A 26,316-nucleotide genomic window follows, 5' to 3' on the forward strand; every position below is an offset into this window, starting at 1 on the left:
TATTCTTTTGATATATTATTTTTAATGAGCAAGAATTTATCAAGGCAAGAGGGATTGATTATATTTTTAATTGGGCCACTTTCACTACTATTACCGTTGCATCAAAATTAACCAATCTCTCAAGGAAGAAATAATAGGGAAAAATTATCTATCATTTTAAATGAAATAATGTTGTTTTAATGTATAGTTGGTAATTTTTCATATTCTCTATTCTCTATTTTTTCTCTCTTCTTAATTTTATGAAGGAATTTTATAAAATAGAGAGAAGGTAAAAAATATCAAATATGCATTAAAATGATATCATTTCATCTAAAATAGCAAAAATGTATATCCTTTAAAATAATAAATATTTCTTTAATATAATTAGTCATAATTTTTTTTTCTCAAAGTGCAATAATTATGTCTTTTATTCAATAAATTAATATCTTAACTGAAAAAAATAATAATGAAAAAGCAAGTGTATAAGTAAATATCATTTATAGAGAATATAAATTTAATAATTTATTAAAAGGAAATGTGAGTATCATGTTATATAATACATCTTGTGTTATGCCATAGACACAAAAAAGTAGGACTCACATTTTTATGACTTTTTTTTTTTGTTTTCTTTAGGATTCACATGTTTTTATGTCTATAATATGACACAAAATGTGTAACATGATACTCATATTTCCATTTATTAGACATGCTATGTAAAAAAAAAAATGGGACTGTTGGGCCATAAATCTTAATAAGCAACCTCACATATTTTCACATATAATATGCCGTAAAAAGCTCTTAATGTTTACAGAAAAAAAAAAAAAAAACTCTTACATAAATATAGTATTCCATTCTTTTTGGGGGATTTTCACCCATAATATTATGAAAATTCTTCTCCTACCATTCATTAGCTGATAAGACCATCAAGATTAGTGGGATTAACAAATATTTGACGGTACTTATTTTCCTGCAGGTCTTTTCTTTTGATGAGGACAAAATAATATCTCTATTATTAATTTCTCAAGCTTCGATCAAAATTTGAAAAATAATTATCCTAGATTGTGATAAGTTTGAAACGACATGCAAATGAATCCATTCTCATTGTCAAAGGGGTTTGAAATTCGTAATCCAATCTTTGTCAGTGCACATCTTGCTGAAAGTAAAACGCAAGAACAGTGATTATCAAAAAAAAAAAAAAAAAACGCATGAACAGATAAGGCTTTTCCTCTCTTTTGACAAAATGCACCTAAACAACTGGTACCAACATCAGATAAGGCTCCTTCTGGGGAGTAAGCACCACCCTAGTATATATTAGGCCATTTCTGCTATATAATATGGGATTATATTTTGAAGATATGATATATTGCACTCACAATTTTATGTGGATCTCATTGTACAAGAAAAGAAAAGAAAAGAAAAATTATAATGGGACCCATATCTTTTTTAGTATGTAAGAGAGACTTGTTGTCTCCCATCACACGGGGTTAATATTTTCCATATACTATATTATTATACCCACTTTAGATAATTATTTTCAAAATCTTGTTTAAGGATAAAACAAATGACTAAATATCTTTAATTTTAAAAAATATAATTATATTTGGCTAAAGTAACCTTTCATTCTATTAATACTCTATCTCTATCTCATTTTACTTAATTGGAATTAAAAATAATAATTATAAAATTTAAAATAATTAATGTATTAATCTTAATTTTGAGACATGTAACTCAAAATAATGTCGTTTTAAGATTTAAAAAAAATATAAGTTATTTTAATAATATTCATAATATAGAGGAAATTAAAATTTTCAAAATATCCTCTATTTATTTTTCTTAAATCACATAAGGACATTATTTCGGAATTGATGAAAATAATTTAATCTAATGTCGAAGGAAAACACTTTTTTCTTTTTTAAAATATAAATATATGTCAATTTGGTGACTAAATCCAAACTAAATTGATGGAATTGATTCAGTTCGAATTGTTCAAATTTTTTTACTAAACTCTAATTGAAACATATTTTTCTCTTAAATCCAATTCGACCCAATCTGTCTATCATTTGGACTAGCTAATCTGCCACGTGTCAAAAATAATGATGAATGATATTCTCAAGGCACAAGATGTTGACACGTTGCCCGGTATCTGTGGCTAGTCTTTGCAATATGAGTGTCAAAAGCAAATAACACCGTTGAAGGAAAAGGTTGGCTGGTTCTGGATGTAATGGAGTGGGTGGGAGTAGTACTCCAATCACATTTGTTTTTGTTCATGGGTTTTGTATTTTTCAGTTAATATAACAGAACAAATATTCCTATATACACTATATTTTGTGGGGTCCATATTTTTTTTGAAGAAAAAAATTATTATACGCAAAACAAATCTCTATAACATTACACGATCACTTTTCTTATAACATAACTCTTATAAAATCATTTGTTTATTTGGAAATCTTATTTCTAGAATTGTCTTATTTCTACCCAAGTTATGTATTAGAGTCAAAAACTAATTCCCTTCTGCTTTGTACATACAGCAATCAGACAGTGTTCTGATTTTAGAGTGACAAAAATCTGTGCTTTGTGAACATCTTGCCAGAAATGAGCGACCCCAAGTATGCCTATCCTTACCCTGCTCAAGGTAACCTTCTTTTCATGTTTCTTCTCTTCATATTATATATGCTTATGTCTACTGGACTGAACCTTGTTCATTATCAAACATTTTAATTTCAAAAAGTTTCATCCTTTGAAACAAGACTTGGTTTTGTCCCATATGATATTATAGATTGATGGTGGAGAAAACTGCCCCTTACCCTTTATTCTTTTCCCACTTTTGAGATAAAAAGTTGTATTTTTTTTTTCTTGTCATACCAAATTTGGTTTACTATGTTCTTTCTATGACATTTCTTTCTCCATGAATCATTTTCTTTGCGGGGAACTTTTGTTGGCAGGGTATTATCAAGGTCCTCCTGTGATGGCACCGCCACAATATGCTGCTCCACCGCCCAGAAGAGATACTGGATTCCTTGAGGGATGGTAAGTTCCCAGCTTTCCATTGCTATGCAGAGTACTTGTTTGTTATGTTCAATTATTAGCCATGTTGTTTTTATTTTTACTTATTTAAACACTTTTTCTTTTATTTTTTCAAATTTTTGTTGACTTCTATTTATTTGGGTGATTGACACAATTTTTTTTCTCTGTTCATCCTTCAGTCTTGCAGCTCTGTGTTGTTGTTGCCTCTTAGATGAGTGCTGCTGTGACCCCTCGATCATATTCGTCAGCTGATAGTGTGAAAGTTCCTGCAACTAGAAAAATTAAATAAAGGAACTAGAAATATGCAGTGTTATGCTTCAAGCATGCTTCATTAAGCACAGATGTGTAGTTGAATAGTTTTATTTAGTTTGTATTCTACTCTTCTAGAGCTTTTGTTTGTGCTTGATTAACATTTTCCAACTTGGTCCTTGATGTTCTTGGCATGGTTCTGCCTCTCCCACAGGTTCTCCAGTGATTTGATTTGTAATGTGGAAAATAAACAAGTGTAATGAATTGAATTGGGTCCCTGTGTTCCCCAGTTATCTTTTTCTTACGTCTCGTCTTTTTGAATTTGAATTGCATTTGGAACGTGGAAAGTAACTTTGGAATACCGTGAACATGCATGACATGACATTTCAAGGGGTGTGTCGTGTGTGCGCACTTTATAGTCTTTTGCAATAAGCTGCTAATGTTGGTGCTATTAATACCAAAAAAAAAAAAACTAATGTTGGGGCAGGTAGAATTCGAGTGGGTTGTTTCACGCTGTCTCGTCCTTTGCAATTTTCCAACAATTGAACTAGTTCTTTTATTTATTTTAATTTCGTTTTTAAATTATAAATTAAAAATTTTAAAGTACAATTTTTTTCATAAATTAATAAAATTGCATCATATATGACTTTGAGAAAAAAATGTGTATCCTTTTTTTTTTCTTGGTATCCAAGATGGTCTTTTTAAGAGAGACAAGTGTAAGAAATTTCATGAAATAAAATTATATGAAATTAGAACACCAAAAAATTCAGGCTTACTTGTGACATGATTCTTGATTACTTGAAGATTTTTTGTTTACTCTGATGCTCCTGCAATGGAAAAATTAGGATCTTCCTCTGCAATTCACACCGTTCCCTAATTACAACCGTCGATGAGGCGAGTTGTGGAGTGACAGTTTTTCAACACATTATGAATGCAAAGGAGGCCTAACCAAACTTATTAACCCTAGTCCCTTTTTCATCATGGGCATATGAGTTAGGCATACATTGTTACCCACTCTAATCAGTTTACAGATATCCAAGCCAAAATCTAAAGGATCACTAATTAACTGGGCTTTGTACTGCACCCCTATATGGATCATGACTTATCCCATTTTTATTAAAACAAGAAAAACTACAATTGATTGAAGTCCACAATTATTATAAAAATTTCTAATATTCTCCCACTTGGGCAAAATCAATTGTAAAATTTTAATTGAAAAGAGAATAGAAAATAAGTTATTTGAAAACGACTCTCGGGCTAATAAGGACTAATTCTTATAATGTGGCCACATTTTAAGAAAACACATGATCCAAGTTGCGATATCTGAATATGACTTTATCCAACAAAAATCAAATAACATTGAATCAAGCGGTGATTATACCCTTATTGATATAAGACCTTCCATGATCACAAATGTTACTTGACTTCGTCGACTAGTCATTAGTGTGGAGTGTAGCAAGAAAATAGCATGCCAATGTGATCCAACAACAGCCAAACTGCTATTTTCTCTGTCAGTCTTCAAATTTCTCTCAAATGCCTTAAAGCCATAGAAATTCCATGGTTTATCAAAAAACCATCATATAATCAAATATGGTGTCGACTACAGGCCCTGTAGTCCTAACAACACCATTATGTCTCAAACTCCCGTATAGTGTCAACCACAGACATGATGGTTCCAACGACACTGAGTTTCAAAATCATGCCTCAAACTCCAATATAGTGTCAATCACAGGCATTGTGGTCCTAACAACACTGAGTTCCAAAATCTTATTATCATGCCCCAAACTCCAATATAGTGTCAACCACAGGCACAGTGGTCCCAACTGAGTTCCAATATTTCACAATTGATAAACACAAATATGCAACATGATAAGTAAATAACAAAGAACTCAAACTTCCACTAACCAAGCACATCAAAACGACTCGCAATGCATATGTTTTTTCACATGCATTTCAAAATGTTCCTTAAATTGTTGATAATATTGTTTTCTTTTGTTTTTTGGTGGATGGATAATATTGTTTTCTTTACCCATGAGTTAGGTAGGTAAATCCACCGGAAGTTCGTTACTTCCTATGATGCAGTAATAAAAAATACTTAGAAAAATGATATTAAAATTAGAGAGAATGAACTGTGTTATAGAAATTGCTTCAATAATATTTATAATTTTATGAGATGCACATAAAAAATTAAAACATGCTATAACACAAAGTTAAAATGTACTATATGAAAATATATGAATGCAATAAGGGAAAATCTTTGCTCAGTATTTGATGTTGTGTCCTTAAGATAATTTTTTCCTTTCTATGACGCTTAAAATTTAAAGACAATGATCTCTCAAGATATAATATATTATCTCTATTTGTTGACGACACTCTCAAACAAATAGTACCGGCAGACGCAATGTACATTTAAACTACCACACAAAATGAATGCAGAATGAATGTTAGATTTAAAAAAGCATTTTGGTAGAGTTTTAATATATGAGAGAATTAAAAAAAGTCAATGTTTTATCTTGACTTCCTTCCTTATTTTTAAATCATGACTGACTATGACGAATGTGCCTATTGATAATGAAAAGTCATATTTGTTCGGTGGTGAAGAGTCATGCTTGTTCATCAATAGCAATTATGTCTGTTCAATGATGAAAATACACATATTCTCAACCCAACTTATTATTTTAATATTTTTTTTGATAATGTCATAAATACCAAACAATCAAACCTGATTTATCCACATTACAGCATGTCACGACTTGTTGACTTGCAAATTCAATTCAATAATTTTTAGACTAAAATATAACTTACCTCTTGAACGTTAACCATATTTCAAATTACATCTTGTAGTTTCAATTATTTTAATTAACTCTCTGTACTTTATTATTGTATCAAATCAACATCTCCGTTAAAATTCCACAAACGATATTAAAAGTTACATGCCCAAACCTCTTTCATTCTAGCCTGTGACACACCACCCTCCCCTGTTCAAATATATTTGTCGAACATTCTTACTATAAATCCTAATCTTATAATTTATCCCTTCCCACATTCCACCCTGTCATGCAATAGTTTTTGAACCGAATCTGTACCTTCTGTGAGATGGAATCAAACAATACCCCCAGGAAATATTAGAACAACTGGAAGAAGAAAAGGAGGAGGAGGAGGAAGAAGCATTGTCACTTTGCATTCTTCCAGTCAATCTGATCAAGGATGAGGACCAATCAACAAAACCAGATGCTCAGATCATTGAAACTCGAGAAGAGTTTGATCTCATGTAGAAGGGGAAACACTTTTTCTTTTTTAAGAATAATTTTTCCTTTAAAATATAAATATATGTCCTATGATGCATAGACACGGGACACGACACGACACGACACGCCTACACGTTAATTCTAAAAAATATCATATTTAGATACGTTGGGACACGTTTTAATATTAAATAAATTTTTAATATATATAATATAATTTATATTTAATACATATAGGAATCCATAATAAGTCATATAATCAATCAAATATTTAAATTTCATAACATAAATATAAATAAAAATAATTTTTCGTACTTTGTTAATTTTTCATGTCAAATTTCATAACAGAAAAAAAATTAATTTATAATTTTTTTTATATTTAGTTAATAAAATAAAATTAAGATTAAAAAAAAAAACGTGTCCGAGCGTTGACCACGTGTCGGAGAAAGATGATTGCGTGTCGAAAAAACGTGTCGGAAAGCGTCTGAGAGTTGACCGCGTGTCGATATTGGTGGTCAACGGTCAACTCCCTTTCTTATTGTTCCTCACTTTCACTCTCTAATAATAGTCGACATTGATGTTTTCTGGTTCTATATAAATTCTATACGCATTATAGATTTCATTTTGAAAGCGTAGAAAAATACAAATAACGAAAATAGGAAATTGATAAACTTCAATACTTTATGCGAAATGGTAATTATCTCAAATACCAGTTTCATAAAAGTTTAAAATGGAAAATTTGACTGGTGGCACCAAACTATCACAACGTGGAAGCTTCCACAAATTGGCTTTTTGACCATTGTAGCCCTTATGTAATAATTAATTACCAAATTTACCTTGATTATAAACTATTTCAAAAATTTAACCTCTCCAGAAAACATAACATCAATCTGCCCCTGTTTGGCCGTTGACCACCAAGTCTACCCGGGTATCACCCTCCCTATCCGGGTATATTTTGAAATTTTTTACCTACCCGGGTAAGGAGAAGGATACCCGGGTATATTTTTTGAATCTGAAAAATGTTTGAATTATTTACCAGGGTAGGGAAGATGCTACCCGGGTAAATAATCATACCAGATGGTGAAGACAGTGAGGGCTATAGGTACTGGCTTCGATGGCAAGTGTCTGTCAGTGCTTTGATCCTCATTGTCCCAGTCATAATAGCTTTGATGCACATTCTAAAGGCCAAAGCAGAATCCTTGAGTTACAATCACCTGTGGATTCCTCGTTGGAGAAATCTCAATCCAGTGTGGCTTCTCTCATATAGAGCTTTCGCATTCCTTTGCTTGGCTCGCATCCATTTTGATATTATTGCCTTGGATGGAGTTTTTTCTTTCTATTTTTATACCCAGTAAGATGAATATATGATATATCTTATGACTATGTAATTTGAACTTCAACTTATTCGTTGGCACTTGCATGATTCTTGTTTGTTGACCACCGAGACCATTTAATCGTATTGCATTTATTTGCAGGTGGACATTCACATTGGTTATGATATATTTTCATCCAAAGACTTGTTGGAGAATAAATGAGTTTGAAGAAATATACCCGGGTAGCACCCTCCCTACCTGGGTAAATAATTCAAGCATTTTCCATATTCAAGAAATATACCCGGGTAGCACCCTCCCTATCCGGGTAAATAATTCAAACATTTTCCATATTCAAGAAATATATCCGGGTATCCCCCTCCCTATCCGGGTAGGTAAAAAAGTTCAAAATATACTCAGGAAGGGAGGGTGATCCCCGAGTAGGCTTGATGGTCAATGGTCAAACAGGGGCAGATTGGTGTTATGTTTTTTGGAGAGGTTAAATTTTTAAAATAGTTTATAATCAAGGTCAATTCGGTAATTAATTATTACGTAAGGGCTACAATGGTCAAAAAGCCTCCACAAATTACATACATAACATACCATTTAACGATATACATTATGCAGAATCAGTTGGAAAATTGGAAACTATAATAAGGCCCTAACAAGGCGTTTGGTACGCGGCTTTTACATCAAAACTCGGGAAAGCACAAATTGGTAATAAATAATGTTGCGTTTGGTAACTCAAATATCAAAACTTTCCAGTCAAAATATGTTTACAGAAAAATGAATTTATGTGTCAACTCTTGCACTGTTTGTCAAATTATAGATCCAAAGATTTGGTAGAATTATTCAGTGCCCGGGAAAGCAAAATTGATAGTGTGAAAATATTTACTAAATTGACCTTCACAATATGTACCATCTGTAAATTTCCAGTAATGCTAGGGTTATTTTCGTAAAATAACCTAACATTTTCACGAATATATTACAACCAACCAAACACACACTCAGTAAATTTATTCATAATTTCCCGGGTAAATTTGATCTTACCAAACAGCTTTTTAGTAACTTTTCAGTAAAATATATTTCTTACTATATTCCAGTAATAATTATTTCCTGAATTAAAAAATATTTCTCTTGTACCAAACGCCCCTAAATATATTCTTCGATTAAAAAGAGCACTTCATTGACCTTCTTAAAGTTGTGTGTGGTATGATCAATCACCTGTAAAGAGAAAGATAGAGATATAGAAATAGAGATATTAATGTTGGTTCAACACATGACCAAGATAGACTCATGATTATTGTAGTCAAGGGTTCTGCAAATTAAAAAATTATAAGGGTTGTTTTTTTCATCTCAACCCACTTTTTCATTAATATTTTTTTTTAACCAAATATACATTCAGAAAATTTAATTCAATTTTTTTGATAAATTTTTTTTCCTGCTCTACCAAGCACCGCCTTAAATCCAATTCGACCCAATGTGTCTATCATATGTATGCACAAGGCCATCTTTGGACTAGCTAATCAGCCACGTGTCAAAATCATGATGAATGATATTCTCAAGGCACAAGATGTTGACACGTTGCCCGGTATCTGTTTACACAAAATAAACAGAAACTACCCAAGTTATGTATTAGAGTAAAAAATTAATTCCCTTCTGTTTTGTGAACATCTTGCCAGACATGATTGTCTCTAGGAGTGTTAATGAGCCGAGCCAAGTCGAGCTTTGGTCTTAATGGGTCGAGCCTGTGTTTAAATGTGTCAGACTGACCTTAGCCTATTACCTGTTACGAATATAATATCAGCCTGTGACCTGGCTCATTTACAAAAAATAAAAGCCTTGTTTAGCCTGTTTAAAAAAAAAATACAATAAAAATTTATACAAACAAAATATACAATCAACAGCACTAATAATTTCATAAATATTTATAAATTTAATGTATATCCAAATAACATAATATAAAATAAAATCATTTAAAAAGTCTGTTTAATTAATAAAATGGGATGAAATGAATTGAGGAGAGAGAGAACTATCACAAGTAGTATAAAAAATAAAAAAATAAATAAAAAATAATATATTAGGCAAGCTTTAGAGGCTCTATGGCCGAGTTTTTGAATTGGAGCCTGAGACCTTTTTATTAAACGAGCTTTTATACAAGTTCAAGTCTGAGTCCAACAATCAATTTTAGACATGTAAGCTCAGGCCTTCACGAGCCGAGCCAAAGGCCCCTGGCTCTCGTTTAGCACCCCTACTTGTCCCCGAGTATTTACTTACCCTGCTCAAGGTAAACCTTCTTTTCATGTTTCTTCTCTTCATATTATATATGCTTATGTCTACTGGACCTTGTTCATTATCAAACACTAATTTCAAAAAGTTTCATCCTCTGAAACAAAGACTTGGTTTTGTCCCATATGATATTATAGATTGATGGTGGAGAAAACTGCCCCTTCCCCTTTATTCTTTTCCCACTTTTGAGATAAAAAATTGTATTTTTTTTCTTGTTATACCAAATTTGGTTTACTATGCTCTTTCTATGACATTTCTTTCTCCATGAATCATTTTCCTTGTGGGGAACTTTTGTTGGCAGTGTATTATCAATGTCCTCCTGTGATGGCACCGCCACAATATGTTGCTCCACCGCCCAGAAGAGATACTGGATTCCTTGAGAAATGGTAAATTCCCAACTTTCCATTGCTATGCAGAGTCCTTGTTTGTTTTGTTCAATTATTAGCCATGCTGTTTTTGTTTTTTTTCATTATCACAAGGACTCAAAAAATAAAAAAAATATTTAAACACCTTTTTTTTTTCAAATTTTTGTCGACTACTATTTATTTGGGTAATTGACACAATTTTTTTCTCTGTTCATCCTTCAGTTGTTGCCTCTTAGATGAGTGCTGCTGTGACCCCTCAATCGTATTTGTCAGCTGAAAGTTCGTGCAACTAGAAAAATTAAATAAAGGAGCTAGAAATATCCAGTGTGATGCTTCAAGCATTGCTTCTGTAAGCAGATGTGTTGTTGAATAGTTTTAGTTTGTCTTCTACTCTTTCTAGGGCTTTTTGTTTTTACTCGATTAACATTTCCCAACTTGGTCCTTGAAGTTCTTGACTTCTTGGTATGGTTCTGCCTCTCCCACAGGTTCTCCAGTGATTTGATTTGTAATGTGGAAGATAAACAATTGTAATGAATTGAATTGGGTCCCTGTGTCCCCCAGTTATCTTTTTCTTACGTCTCATCTTTCTGAATTTGAATTGCATTTGGAACGGAAAGTAACTTTGGAATACCGTGAACATGCATGACAAGACATTATCAAGGGGTTGTGTGCGCACTTTATAGTCTTTTGCAATAAACTAATGTTGGTGCAGGAAGAATTCCAATGGGTTGTTTCACGCTGTCTCGTCCTCTCCAATTTTTTCCAACAATTGAACTTGTTCTTTTATTTATTTTAAGGGGTTTATACTTAGAGAAATTATACTCTTATGTTACTTGAGACACTCACATAAAAAGATGTGCCTCTATTTTTTTTTTTAAATTGATAAACTCCACTTTATTTATCTCACAACCTAAGATAATTTCTCTTCTATTACATGAGAGAAGTAAAATCCTTATACTTATTACTTAAAAAAAAAATTGTTTCTTATGAAACATAAGAAGAGTCTTCTTATGTTTATTATTAGTATTACTATTATTCAATGCAACTTAAAATTTAATTTCTATAGTAATGCAATTTTTTCAAATTCTAGAGGGAACACACGATTTTGTAGCATAATTATTTTAATATTTTTTTTATAATGTCATAAATACCAAACATGATTTATCCACATTACAGCATGTCACGACTTGTTCACTTGCAAATTCAATCCAATAATTTTTAATCTAAAGCTCGTAGTTGAAACTCATGAATAGTTTCCTAAATGAAATTCAAAATAATTACTGATATTTTTCCAAATCGAAATGAACACAACTTACTTAATTTGCATAGGTATGGCTCAACCACGACTTTAGTCTATCATATAATACATTTTTTTATTGAATTACGTGTGATACATACAATTATATATGAGTAATATTAAAAATTTAAGTTAATATATAAGTTGCGTTTGATGTCCATGATTTTAGAGATTCAATCATAATTTTATTCTTTATTTTGGGAGAGATATTAATTCTCTCAATTCTATTGATTAAATAGAATCGGTTTCAATGTTTTATCTATTAAAATTTATTATCATAAATCTATAATTGTTAATTTTCTCTTTTACGTTTAAATTGTCTTGTAAAAATGATAATCTTAGCCTATTAGAGATTTGAATATATAATTGTCTACTCTTTACGTTCACTTTTAGAAAGTAGAAATTCATAATTTACCAAAAAAAAGAAAAAGAAAAAAAGGAAAAAGAAGAAATAAAACAATTCACTATCAAAATAAGATCTCTTCTATCCTACAATTTTTCTCTATCCCAAACTTAACTCACCTTAAACTCAAAATTACTCAAATTTAAAAAGTTAGGTTTGAATTTGTAATAAAAAAATACTAATATATATACTAAATTAAACCACCACCAAAATAATAATAATAATTATTCTTATTATTGTTTACAAATACTTTTATGTGTGTGTCCAGGTAGAATTAACAAATCAAAATTATGAACGGAAAAGCATGATTCATATAACAATTTTAAATTTTTAACTGATTGAATTATTAAGGAATCGAGCATCAAACTAGCAAATGAGTTAGGACACGACTCACTTCAACATACTTGAGTTGTCTGGTGATCAAGAGAATTGTGTATATTTTAATATAGTGTGCTCTTTATGACAATGGTATGAAGCAAGACTCTTGAGGAGCTTCCCAAGTGCTGTGTAATGGTGGTGGTGAAGGTGTTTAATGGCTATGGTAGTAGATCTCCAAATGAATAGATTAACAGCTCATGAAATAATAGAATAACGTGTTTCTTCGTGGGAGTGAGGGAGTATTTCTAGGTGAGGAGAGGGCTTCCTTGTGAGAAAGACGGTACAAGAGAATGAGACAACCTAGACACTATAGTATGTCCTATTTTGATCAAAACGTAAGGCAGCTATTGTTAGTGTACAATAGCTACCTGTGTATGAAAGAGAGAGAGGTACCGAGTACGTGTGTGCTAGTTGCTCTTCGAAGGACAAGGGGTTCTTAGCCTTAGTTGTGAGCTTTCATATTGGGTCAGCCACTTGGGCTGGTGGAAACAAAAAAACCCCAGCTTTATAGTCTACGGAGTTAGGGTATTAAAATGTATAGGGCCACTGTCCCGACTAGGGGTATAAATGAGCCAGGCTGGCCTAGCCTAACCTACAGCCCAGCCCACGTTGAGTCTGGCCTAGCCCGGCCTACGTTTAGAAATAGAGTAGCCTTAGACTTATAAGAAAACCTTTTTAACAAATAGGCCGTAGGCTAAGTTTGTCAAGCCTAGCCTAAAGCCTTGTAGTTTGGTCTATTTAATTTTTAAAATAAAATAAAATAAAATATTTATTTTATGTGGCAATTAGTACCAACCCTTGTCTTGATGGTGGTTTAAAGATATTTAAAAGAATGATATTCTCTTGTAGACTTTATTTCAGCTTTGATTGACCTAGTAATTGTATTTTTTTATTTTCCCCATTTTTTTGACTCTATTCCTCTCTGATATACATTATAGAGCTGAGGTATTATGTTGACTCTTTCTTGTTTGTGATTTTTTTTTCTTATGAGAAGTACTAGTGCATGCATGAATGAAACTTTGCTCAATATATTTTTTAGTTATTTTTTAAATTATTGTAAAATTTTTAATGCTCACTAGTGAAATTTATATCTCGTGTAAAAAAATGCAACAATTTATGAACACGTTAATGATTTGTAATGTTAAGCGAATATTTTAAAAATTGTTAATTTTTTTAAAAAAAATATATCACAAGGGAGGCCTACAAGGCCTGTAGGCCATATCAGGCTCTCTAATTTTTAAAAGTAGGTCGGACTTGGCCTATAAATAAAATCTTTAATAGGTCAGATAAGTTGAATATATTTTTACGTAAACTTAGGTCAGGAAGGCCAAAGCCCAATCCATTTATACCCCTAGTCTCGACAGATGCACTATCTGTGATGTGGGAGGGCGTATGTGCCTTGATAAATATTTTGGAAGGAAAAACAACCCTTTCGTTCTACATTGGTAGGGTGTTGTCTGGCCGGAACAATACTTGTAGTGTTTACAATATTATTATGTTAATTTTGGCAAATGGCCAAGGAATCACCAACAATTTTTGTTTTCAATTTGCAAATTTGGCTATAAAAATCCATAAATTCCACGACAAAGGAGAACACTTTGCAACACAAGTGAAATTTAGCCGCACGAAAATATCTTAAAAACCATTGCATATAGGTGCATGCATACATAGAAAAGCATAAGGACACACACTGACACTCGCACAGGTAATTAATATTCAACTCTCTCCATTTTTTTTTCTCTGTTTAAGAAACACTTCAATGGGAGAGAAGCGAAATTGACATACATTCAGACAGAAGTGACACACATTACCATGAAACATGCTTCATGCAGTGACTGCTTCTTCATTCACATAGTTTGGTTTCTCGTTCAAATGTTCATCGATGCCGCATTTAGTGTCCACAAGCTCACCACCGCATCCTTCACCACAACCACCACAACCGCCACACCTTCCGCCACCACAGTCAGCGCCACTACGACATTCAGCACTCTTCATCATACTTCCACACCCCCCTCCACAGCCTCCACCACAACCACCACCACTCTTTATCATACTTCCACACCCTCCTCCACACCCTCCGCCACAACCACTGCCACAGCCACCACTCTTTATCATACTTCCACATCCTCCTCCACACCCTCCGCCACAACCACTGCCACAGCCACCACTCTTTATTATACTTCCACATCCTCCTCCACACCCTCCGCCACAACCACTGCCACAGCCACCACTCTTCATTATATTTCCACACCCTCCTCCGCCACAAACACCAACACCACAGCCCCCACAGCCACCACTTTTCATTGCATTACCACAGCCTCCACTTGAGAGTTCAAGCTTTTTGGTTATCCCCTTATCTCCACTGCACACTTCACAGCTTAACTCCACTCCGTTTATGTCTTTCTTTTCATTTTCCTCAACTTGGCCATTCACCTTCAAATCCTTACTACTAGTAATGAGGCCTTCATATCCTTCGTTTTTCATTGTATCAGATGCAATAAAAGCGACTATGATTCCAGGCAACACCATCCACTTTTCCTTTACCTATTCAATTTTAGAAAAATAAGCACAAAACAAATTAATATATATATATATATAATATGGCTACATAGAAAATGTTTAATATGGTAGCATGAAAGTAAAGTACCGTGACAAGTCTAGATCTTAAGTCAAGCAAAGCTACTGCTTTTCCATAAGGATCTTCTATGGAGAATTCAACTGCTGTTAAGAAGTCCATTTCATTTCCTTGTTTCCCATAGTGCCTCGGTTCATAGTCTAGCTTTCTTCCTGGAAATATTTTCACCTGTGCCAAAAATCATAGCCTCGGTTCAAAAATGAAGATCCGAGAGAGCTCTTGCCATGACAAGATACTTTTAAAACAGAATAATTTAGAATAAATGCATACCGTCTTGGAGCCCGTTAGCTCAAAGAGATGGCCATCATTTCCGCATTTGTTTGGAAGGTGAAACAACCCAAGATTCTCCAAAATAGACCATCCATTTTCCTTAAACTCAGCAAGAGTGCGAGTTTCACCAGACTTCGTGAGGCCAACAACCTCCTTTCCAGGGTTTCCAATGTTCTTTGTGTTCTTCAAATCCCTGAAATGTAATCAGAGATAGGAAAGACCATTAGCGAGCTTAATTAAGAAAACTTCATGACAAGTGGCAAGATAAACTATATGGAATTCAAAGATGTATGACAAACAGAAACACTTTGTTTAGAACTTAGTTACCTGACTAATTTAAAAGCCAACCATATAGAAAAGTTTGCTTTAAGCAGATAATTCCGCTCAACTGGGTTAACTGCAATCTCAACTGCTACTTTTTTTAGTGGTTTATGCTCTCTCTTCTTATGCACGTATTTATCCGCCCTATTTGTAACATGTAATATTTATGCCTAAATGAATTTATGCTTGATGATGTCTGTTACGACCCGTTTGCAATGTATGGGCATTGGAGTCCACATTGGTAGTATGGGTGACTCATGTGACTCCTACCCTTTGAATTAGATTTTGGGGTGTTGAACCTCAAGATTCTTATCAATCTCATATAGACTGATGATCTTACTTAGGCCAAAATTGTATTGAAAAAGGAATCAACAAACTATATATGACTTGTATCTAGAATACAACATCTCTCAACTGTTTATTACATATAAGGATACACTGAATGACGAATCTCAACTAAAATTTACATACAGATAGCTACAGCTACAGTGACCATTGAAATTGGCTTTCCACTTACATATTTACAAGCTTTTGTGATGGATCAACACAATTGGTAATCTAGGAATTAGATGCCAGCAAGCACTTGGTAGTTGGAAGATTATACAAATGCAATTAAAACAAGTTGATATTTCCAAGAAACAACAAGCAGCAAAACAAATCACGTTTGAAGCAGTAACTTACACGCACAAATCACCCAGAGACCAGTCCCCAATATATAAGAAAATACTGTACGTATTCTTGTAAGGAACTTCTAATTAATATCTGGCATAAAGTGCATAGACTGTACCTCATTTGAAGGCTGATGACTCTGGTGTCAGTTTCATCTGTGACATGAGTCCAGCTCCTGGCATTTTGAGGCCTAACAGGAAGGTTGAAGAAACATGTATTTTTGGAAAGTGGTCGAGACTGAGTCATTTCAAGCGTGTATGGGGCAGGAACAGGAACAGAAAATGAGATGGCTACCCGTAATAAGATTGGCTTTGAGCTCATGGTACCAGAACTTGGCACCAACTCCAACCATTTCTCAACATACAGTTTTGAAACTGGGTCAAGATAGTCTACCATAGAGAATGAAACAGAACCCAGTGTCTTTGTTGATCTTCTTACTGCTAACTTGGAAGAAGAATGGGACATGAGTTCAAAAACAAGCTGTCCTGTTGGTTCACACTGGAAAGATGCAACCTGTTTCTCTCCGGACTCTGACAAAATATTTAGTCTCCTTTTAGCATCAAAGAATGCATCAGGTTGTGATTTGGAAAATAAAACACAGAGACCTCCTTCCTGTCCCTCAGGTAAGTTTTTAACCCCAACAATCTCCAAGAGAACCTGGAAAAGGATTATAGAGGAAATTACAAATACCCTTATATGAATAGAAGCTGTTTCAGTGATAGTTATTCAGTTTAGTCTGCATATGCCTATGTACATGTAGAAGAGTATGATATGGCAAAAAGCTGATTCAACTGAAGTAATACTATTAAAATTCCCAAAACCAAGAAAGTTGCCATTACTATCCACAGGTATTTTGTTCAGTTGCTAAATTGCATTTTCTTTCCTGTCCTAAACAGCTATGGTTCCATGTCAAAGCTGAAGAACACAGAGAGAAATTGTTGTCGGCACTACCATAATCTCCGTGTCTATAGTTTTATACACAAGAAGAAGGGTTACATTTTGTGGCAGCGCATAGATCTGTCCACTATCTTAACAGTACCCCTTAAGCTGGAGCACAGATATTGAACATGCTCAGCTTTTAGTTGCAGCATACGATATCCTAACTCTAGTGAGAGCCTTTATAAACAAATCGTCCAGCTGTTCATGATTCAAACAGTTTATATCCTTGTTATAATGAAAAGCTTTGCGAGTCACTGAACTATTCTAGGGATCTGAAAGGAAATATTGCCCTACCATTCATCCAGTGAAACAACATAGTAATAGAAACTTATCATAACATGTGGCACGGACATATATTTGGATATTCTTGTACATAACTCAAAAAATGATGCATAACATGTGGTATGCACGTAATTCAGAGAGCTTAAATAATGTCAGATATGGCAGAAAAGAGGAGATTTTAAAGTACCTCCACAACTTTCCGATCTTGTAGCGAAATTTCTTGTGGATGCTCATTGAAAGTAACAACCTTCTTGTAAATCATGCTAGATGAAAAAGGGTTGCTTGTAATAGGAGATGGAGCATTACCCCTATACATTGCTCCAGCCTTCCAATATCTTGTACCAAATGTGTCTTCCCACTGTTTGGTGGTTCCAGAAAAACCAACATCCAATTTCTTTCCTTTAGTTCTGTCCGAGTCTGTATCATCGTGTTCCAATACTTTTCCAAGTGTTTCATTGAGGTCTTTACAATAAGAAACTGGATGTAATTGGTGAGAGTGCCAGATTAGGTCAATGTCATATGTTGGGACACAAAAGCGCTTTATACCCTTCTCCTTGTTTGTCTTGATAAGATACAGAAAGCCCTTATATCTGGCCACAGCTTCCTTGATAAAGATATCATTTTTCGTGTAGGGTCTTGATACCTATCACAAAGACTAGGGATATATAATCCATTTTGAAGAAACAGCATTATGTAATAGCCATGCACAAGAAAAGACCATTGGTAAACGAATTTCACAAAATTTTTTGTTATCCAACTAAACCAAACAGACTAATAACTCATAAAATTAAGGATGTCCAGAATAAAATTGTCTGCACTTTATAATTGTTTTCAAAATAAGATATTTCGGAACCACATAGATCTATTGTAAATCATTAAGAATATAGTCAATCACAAATTGATAAAATTGAAGATGTGCCAAGTTGAACACACAACCTAAACCATGCTAACATCCTAAACAAGGCTTTGGCAAAGCATAGACAGAGGTTACAGAGACTAGGTCTGGCCTGGTAAACCTTAGAGACTTAATTAGTCCTATTAGAATATCAAGCTTTGAGTATATCAAACATTAACTTCATTGGTAGTGCTATGTGAAATGGGACAACTAGACAAACACTACTCTCCATTACCTGGTAATAGAACGGACTCTGCCTCTTAACAGATGAAATCAGATCATATTTAGTGCATTTTGCAAGTCTAGCAATCCTTTCAGAGATATCCTCTGTGATAAGATTAATCAAATCAGCAACGTAGGGCTCATCAGGATATAGTTTATTCCAAATTTCTTCAGTTTGCCTGCCACAAATTCCTTCAACAGTAGAGACAACAGCAAAGTTGTCAAGCATCCGTCCAAAGAGTTCCTCACAGTCAGATTTGTACCTTACCTGTGTAATAGAATGAAACCAAATTTTATTACTCGCAACTCAATCCCATGAAACAAAAAGAAATGCCAACAATCAGGTAAATACAAATATTTCCTGGTCTGAAGCCTACCGGGTTGAGCCTGTGACAGTGCCAAACCCATTCACAGTCAAGAGGAACTACCAAAGGCCCTTCAATCAGCCTAGACTCGGAATGTTTGGCAAGCAAGGGAAGCCAACAAGCATTGTACCTGATTATAAACTTTCATTGTTATAAAATAAGCCGAAGAAACTAAGAGATTGAACATCTTTTTATGGATATAAGAATAGAAAATCCATGACACCTACATCACATTAACTACATGGGACAAAAGTAATGATATTCCATAAGACAGGAATGTCAAAGATATCCTTCCTCAAGACCGTTTATAGTTCTTGACTCAAGAAGTTTAGTGAATGAAATTAAAATAAAGAATGGTTCTTTGTAAATATTTTTAAGCATAAAAATCTATGTGGTTTGTGGAATATTCACCTATAGATAGCTCTCTCAAGGGCAGGACCGTCATAGAGGTGACGATTCCTATCAACAGCTTCAAGGAACTGAAGCTGCTTTTTGGCCACAGCGACAAGGTCAACGCTTATTGCAATCTTTTGGGCTTCCATCCACTCCAATTCTTGTTGCGCTTCCATCTCTCAATTTAACCTGAGACACAGCAATCTTTCAGAAAGCTCTCGGTGTTATTATAAGTTAACGTGCTTCTTTGACATATTAGGTTCAATTTCTTGCAGTCAAAATGGAAAATTTATCGATAAAATATACTTCATAAACCAAAAAAAAAATCTCTTAGCATCATTTATTTTCTTTTTCCAATTCATGTTTCCCACGGTTATCTGAGAGAGTCATACAAGAAAAAAAATGCGTCAAATATATAGAAAGTTTACAAGAACAGATATGAAAGAAGGATCTTATTGGCAGGTTGGTCAACGAGAAAACTTGTAAATGTCTCAACTAAGCTCATGTAACAAACAACAAACACAAGCTCAGAACATAGAAATAAACATTGTGATCATCCACTGTAGACACTAGTACAAGTTCATTGTATCAGTACCACAAGAAAGAAGAAGAATAAAAAGGACACTTTGGGATTACCTGTTACCCAGAAACTGAGGCAGAGAAGTGAAGTTGTAGTTGCTGAAACGGAAATTGCTTAAGGAGGATCAGTATCCGAATCAGCTTATTGTTTTTTTTTTCTGTGACATTGCAATAGACATTGTTAGGCACTGGGATATTATATAGTGTAGACTTGTACTGCAGCTGAAGCTAGTACAAAAGGATCCACGTCATTCAATCCAAAAAAAGTAGTACAGCCAAACCAACTATAGATTTTTTAGAAATAACTTCGCTTTCATCGCCGTGGTTACATGATTTATCTACTAGACACAGATTACAAAAAAATATCATTTAATTTCTTGTACATTCAAATATCATGTATATATTATTTTAGTTACATGTGCACAAGGGGCGGACTTACATGGGGCTAGGGTGGGCCCTCGTTCCCCTCTAAAATATGAAAGTATGTTCTTCTATATGATATGCAACATGGTCTAAAAAAATAAAATTTTGAAAGTGCTTTTAAAAAGTTAAAAACAAGCAATGTTATTCATAAGAAAAATGTTTCGCCCGTTCATTGCACCCAATTAGAGATAACTATTATTTATCATATTCAACCTGCCAATATATACGACAGGTTTTGTTTTTGGTGTGTTACCCTTCCCAATCAATGTGGAAAGTTGACTTTTCCGTTGTATACAAAGAAGAATTCAGTTAGTAATACATATTCACTTTACCTGTCAAATTTGTCTAGAATTTGATTTTATATTGATTGATTATCTAATTTTCTTTTTATAATCATTAAAAATTTGTACATATTGTCATATCAGAACTCAGGAGAAGAGTATTTAAGTTTTGACTTTGTTGGCAAAAAAAAAAGCCAGTAACAGTTATCATTTATTAGTTGGGACCAAATGCTAAAAATAAATAACACATTAATAAATTTACTGTGTCTTCTGCTAAATAACAGCTAAGGGAGAAAATAAAATTCTAAAGAAATCAAAGAAAGTGCAATTATAACACCAGAAGGCATAAAGGTAAACAATAAAAAATTGATCTTACAAATAAAATATAGGGTCTTAAGGCTAGTTCTTCATTGAAATAGAGGATGCATTGGATCACTGTCACTAGAAGCAAAAAATTGACATTCTAACCAAAAAATTGGCAAAAAATTCTATAATTTTATTAGGTTCTTCTTAATAGATATTTTTATATTCTTAGCGTGATCATCCAACCAAAATTGACATTACCTTTTCATAATAATATTATAAATTTTCGTCCCCCGTCATATAATTTTCTGGGTCCGCCACTGATGTGCACGCGTGCGTGCACGCATATACATATATATATTTATTTATTTGTATTATATAGGCATTTGATTTATGATAAAAATAAATCATTTATTTTATTTTATGTGAATTAAATTCATTAGATGATACATATTTAAATTTTGTGGTCTTATATTTTTATCGTAGAAATAAATTTAAGTTAAATATTATTTTTTAATAATTTTAAATAAATAATTTATTTAACTAATTTGTCTTTAATTTATCTTGAATAATATTCTTAAGTTCAAATAACTTTTTTTACATATTAAAAAAATTTAAGAAGATTTTTAAAATGATTTCGAAATAAATAAATTTAATTTTTTTAAAATTTAGTCATTGATAATTAATTTTATTAACAGTTTATTTGGTAATATCACAATTATATAAAATAAAAGTTAGAAAAAATAAAGAATTTTATATTTATAAAATAAGTCAAATATCTTCCTTTTTAAGTGAATGTTTGAAATCAAAGTGGGTTAAATGATATACTTATTTAACCATAATGTAAATGAATGATAAGTTTGAAACTATAAGAGATTAAGTGATACACAATTAAATCACAAGGGATGAAAATGAAGTTTTCCCTAGATTTTATTTATTTATTTATTTTACTGAGAAACTAGATAAAGGAAGATATTATTACCGTGGAAAAGTACCATTACATTTTTTATTGTCATAAGAAATTATGGGTTTAGCTAAATAATTTATTTTAAGGCCAATTTAAAATAGTTCTTAGACTAAAAAAAAGGGCAAAAAATGTGAGGATCTCAGGCCAGCAAGGTGATTCTGTACCCAAACATGTCATTAATTTAATTGGCTGGAATTGGTAAGTTGCAGCACTTAAAAAAATGGGAAGCAAAAAGTTGGAATGGGTTAGGCGCGTTTCAGCACGCGCGCGATTTCTTATCTGTCTGCTAGGGTTTCTCTGATCGATTTTTTTTCCTTTTGAAGTTCTGTTAATGGAGGAAGATATTTGCACTAAAAGCGATCTACTGTCTATGTCTCGAAGGAGTACGAAGCGTACTAAGAATGGAGAGGAAATTCAAACTGAAGCACGTATGAGGGAAGTTTTGAAGGAGTATCAGTCTGGTACTCCGATGATCGGGAAACAATGATCATTTGCTGAGGTGACGGGTATGGAGAATGGTATTGCTGGAGAGGCCACATCCTGGATTTCGGAGGAGTTAGAACCTGATATGGAACCGTTGGACCCGTGCATGGGTGAGATCTCCGAGTGGGGTTTTCAAACGGTGTTCAGAGAAGATGGTTCTGTGGAAATTAGAAGTAATCAGGAAGCTCGAACCAGGATGCGTCAGCGATGGAAGAATGCTCTGATTGTTAAGCTCATGGGGAAGAAGGTTGGGGTTGGCTTCATGAGGAAAAGATTGGAGTCTCTTTGGGCTAAGGCAGGAAACATCACGGTGGCGAACCTTGGCAATGAGTTCTTTTCTGTAAGATTCAACAGTCTTGAAGATCTAAATCTCGCCATCTCTGGAGGTCCCTGGGTCATTCTTGGACACTACCTAGCTACCAGAAGATGGGAACCCTGTTTTGATCCGGAGTCAGCTAACATCCATAAGGTTGCAGGATGGGTAAGGCTTCCAGGTATCCCTCTTTTGATTTGTAATTTTTATATTTTGTAATATTGGTTATACATATATGTTTAAAACGTTTATGTTAAAAAAAAATACTTGTGTGGAAATGTTTTAATTATCTTTCTGTATTACTTTTTAGGGGATTCAGTCTCTCCTGTTGCATCATAAAATTTCATATTCCTGCAGACACACTTTTTCGTGGGACCCATTGCTTTTTGAAGAAAAAAAAGCATAAAAAGTATGGCACGCTTCTCCAAGAGTCAGCAGGAAACTAATTTTCTATTCCTGTAACATAAGAATTAAATTTCCCTACTTATTAATGTTAAATTTTTAATTTATTTAAGGTATAAATATGTCATTTCTAATTTTTTCATTTAAATTTCAAATTTAAATTATTTTTTATCAACTATACATATTTTTTATAAATTTTAAATAATTTTTTGTTTAATCTATAATTTATTATATTAAATTTAATTTTATTATATATATTTTTCCACTGCAAAAACATTAATGCGGAATTCATTTCCCACTATCAAGTCAAAAATTCTAATTTAAAAAGTTTGAATTTTGAAATATTAAATATTTTTCCTCTCCATTAATGCAGAGTTTCCCTTTCTTAATCAGTTGGGAGCAGTGATAGGGAAAGTGTTGAAAGTGGATAAAACCACTTCCACTGGAGATAGAGCCCGTTTCGCAAGAGTCTGTATCGAAATTGATCTTTCAAAGCCCTTGAGAGGGGAGTACAGGGGCTTTTCCTGATCTGCATCAAATGCGGCAGGTATGGGCATAATTTGGATTCCTGCCCAGATTTTGTCAAGCCACCTTCAGTTCCCAATGCTGACACATCTCAGGATAAGCTAATGGAGAATCCTGTGACTCAAGGTGTTGGACCTTGGATGATTGTGCAACGCAGGAAGAAAAGCAATCAAAATTTTCATAAAATGGAATATGGCAGCTCTAGAACTTTTGGTGAGGACTTATCCAACAGGAAAAATATGCCTGGTTCCAAGACTGTCTTGCAAAGTGAGAAAGTTGTCAAGAAACCTGTCTTTGAAGGGAAGCCTGTTGTTAAAACTCCTTTCTCTAAGGAGTGTAAGGAGAATGATTCTGTGGATTTGACTAGCCAGTCTCCAGTTGAGGGGATGAAATTTTCAACAGTTTCCTCAAGAACTGCTAAGAAAACTGTTGGAACGAAACCTGTCATGTCAACAGGGAAGAAAGTTTCTTCTAAGTTTCACTCTGTAAAAGGAAAGGGAGCAATTTCTTTTCCTTCTGTTATCTCCATAGCTCAACCCAGCCCTCTGCCGAAGGCTCCTGTTAACCCCATTTTGTCTTCTCCTGAGCACCAACAAGGCATGTCATGGGGTGATTTGATGATGGAAACTGATTTGTCTACTGGGGATGGTATTTCTGCTAACTCCAGTTCCAACATTGAAGAGGCCAGCTTGAAGGGTGATGATACAATGAAGGATCCTGACCCTCCTGATCTAACTATAGGAGAAGGAGCTAAGTTGGTTGAAGGCCAATCAGGTATGGTTCTAGAAACTCATTTGTGTTCTAGTCTTACTGATGCTATGGCTGTTAGCTGTTCTGTCTGTATAGAGAAAGAGGCTGGTATTCAGAAGCCTATTAGTGAAATCCTTGACTTAAGTAGCAAGAACTTTGGAATCTTGCAACATTCCCAAAGTTCTCGATGAATATTCTCACCTGGAATTGTAGAGGGGCTGCCAAGAAAAAGTTCAAAGGCACCTTTACCAGATTTAGGAAGAAACATAGAGTAGGTGTGGCTGCTATCCTAGAGCCAAGAGTTAGTGGAAAGAAAGCCATTAGTATTATTCGTAGCCTGGGTTACACCAATTACATAGTTGCTGATGCAAAGGGTTTTACTGGGGGTATCTGGATTGTGTGGAATTCTATTGATGTCCAGATTTCTCTCCAAATTCTTCATGATCAATTCATTCACTGCTGGGTGGAATTCCCTGATACGAAAGGCTTCTTTTGGACTGCTGTATATGCCAATCCTAAAGAGAAAAATCGTAGGGTGTTATGGGAAGAGTTGAAGCAAATTGGAAGAACCATGAATGATCCTTGGCTTCTCACTGGTGATTTCAATGAAATTGTTTCAGCTTCAGAGAAGAGAGGTGGGGGGCCAATTGATCACAACAGATGTCTTAGATTCAGCAATGTGTTGGATTCGTGTGGTGTGATGGATCTTGGGGGTGGAGGAAATAGGTTCACCTGGAAGGGACCTAAATTTCTCAATCTTGATAGAGTTTACAAAAGGTTAGATAGAGCAGTATCTAATGAGGTTTGGAGAGCTAATTTTGAGGAAGCTGATGTCTTGGTGTTGCCTAGACTTTTTTCTGATCACAGTCCTATATTGATCAGATTGGAGAATGAGGAACCCAATTGGAGAGAGAGGCCTTTTTGTTTTTTGGCTGCTTGGTTTAAGGACCACAGATTTATTTCCTTTCTTAGGGATAATTGGAATCAGTCTGCTTGTCTCTTGGAGAGTGTAAATTCCTTTATTCCTTTACTTAAGGAGTGGAATAGGAAGGTGTTTGGCTTTATTCAACACAGGAAGAACAGGGTGATTGCTCGTATGGAGGGTATTCAAAGGCAACTCTCTTCTAAGAACAGTGTACATCTTGAAGAGCTGGAGGCCAATTTAAGAAGAGAGCTCTCTGAAATTTTGGACCAGTAGGAGTCTATTTGGTACCAGAATTCTAGGGGGGATTGGATTAGAGATGGTGATAGAAACACCAGGCTGTATCACACCAGCACTCTTATCCGTAGGAAAAAGAATATAATTCTCAAGCTTCAAAATGATTTAGGCTGCTGGGTGACTGGAGAGGTTGAGCTAATCTCATTAGCAAGAAATTTCTTCTTGAATCTGTTCTCAGAAAGCTGCAATGAACCTAGCTGGAGTAATACAATAAATAGCTGGCCTATTTTGAATGATGATCAATTTACCAAGCTGTCTGTTAATATCACTCCTGAGGAAGTCCAGCTTTCTTTTTTTCAGATGCCCCCCCTTAAAGCTCCTGGACCTGATGGTCTGCCAGCTTTATTTTATCAAAAAAATTGGGACTTGTTCAAAACTCATATTTTCAACAGTATGCAGCACTATCTTCTTCATCCGGATCAAATTAGAGATATAAATCATACCCTTATAGCTCTAATTCCCAAAGTTGATAGGCCTTCCTTGATGAGACAGTTTAGACCAATTGCCTTGTGTAATTCGGTTTATAAGGGGCTAAGCAAGA

At 34.0% G+C, this 26,316-nt stretch overlaps 2 protein-coding genes and 1 long non-coding RNA gene across 3 annotated transcripts; 2 read left to right on the plus strand and 1 right to left on the minus strand.

Moving 5' to 3' along the window:
* Window positions 1–2,429: 2,429 nt before the first annotated feature.
* Window positions 2,430–3,237, plus strand: LOC133283971 (uncharacterized). Its single transcript, XR_009747847.1, has 3 exons — window positions 2,430–2,611; window positions 2,922–3,006; window positions 3,183–3,237. It is a non-coding gene; the product is annotated as an uncharacterized LOC133283971 (long non-coding RNA).
* A 10,983-nt stretch (window positions 3,238–14,220) lies between these two features.
* On the minus strand, window positions 14,221–20,263 carry LOC133283947 (glycine-rich domain-containing protein 1). Its single transcript, XM_061480880.1, has 9 exons — window positions 20,167–20,263; window positions 19,549–19,719; window positions 19,150–19,267; window positions 18,786–19,040; window positions 17,843–18,298; window positions 16,553–17,091; window positions 15,445–15,637; window positions 15,187–15,342; window positions 14,221–15,083 (listed from the first exon to the last, which is right to left on the minus strand). Exons 2-9 carry the CDS (start codon window positions 19,704–19,706, stop codon window positions 14,364–14,366), a joined length of 2,595 nt encoding a protein of 864 aa, XP_061336864.1. The 5' UTR covers window positions 19,707–19,719; window positions 20,167–20,263; the 3' UTR covers window positions 14,221–14,363.
* Window positions 20,264–24,743: 4,480 nt separating this feature from the next.
* LOC133283962 (uncharacterized) lies at window positions 24,744–25,754 on the plus strand. The gene has a single exon (XM_061480897.1). It carries the CDS (start codon window positions 24,744–24,746, stop codon window positions 25,752–25,754), a length of 1,011 nt encoding a protein of 336 aa, XP_061336881.1.
* The last annotated feature ends 562 nt before the right edge of the window (window positions 25,755–26,316 follow it).

The sequence above is a fragment of the Gastrolobium bilobum genome, unplaced genomic scaffold, assembly GCF_033153095.1.
Source record: "Gastrolobium bilobum isolate Gb01-03AN ecotype WA unplaced genomic scaffold, APGP_CSIRO_Gbil_v1 utg1266, whole genome shotgun sequence".
Classification (NCBI taxonomy): Eukaryota; Viridiplantae; Streptophyta; class Magnoliopsida; order Fabales; family Fabaceae; genus Gastrolobium; species Gastrolobium bilobum.

What these genes read in the sequence shown, in the direction of transcription:
- LOC133283947 (XM_061480880.1), bottom strand. Translation starts at nt 19,706, where the DNA reads ATGGAAGCGCAACAAGAATTGGAGTGGATGGAAGCCCAAAAGATTGCA. An exon ending in ACTGTCACAGGCTCAACCCG is followed by an intron (nt 19,041 to 19,149) that starts GTAGGCTTCAGA and finishes TCTATTACACAG; the next exon opens with GTAAGGTACAAATCTGACTG. An exon ending in AGAGTCCGTTCTATTACCAG is followed by an intron (nt 18,299 to 18,785) that starts GTAATGGAGAGT and finishes TCTTTGTGATAG; the next exon opens with GTATCAAGACCCTACACGAA.
- LOC133283962 (XM_061480897.1), top strand. Translation starts at nt 24,744, where the DNA reads ATGAATATTCTCACCTGGAATTGTAGAGGGGCTGCCAAGAAAAAGTTC.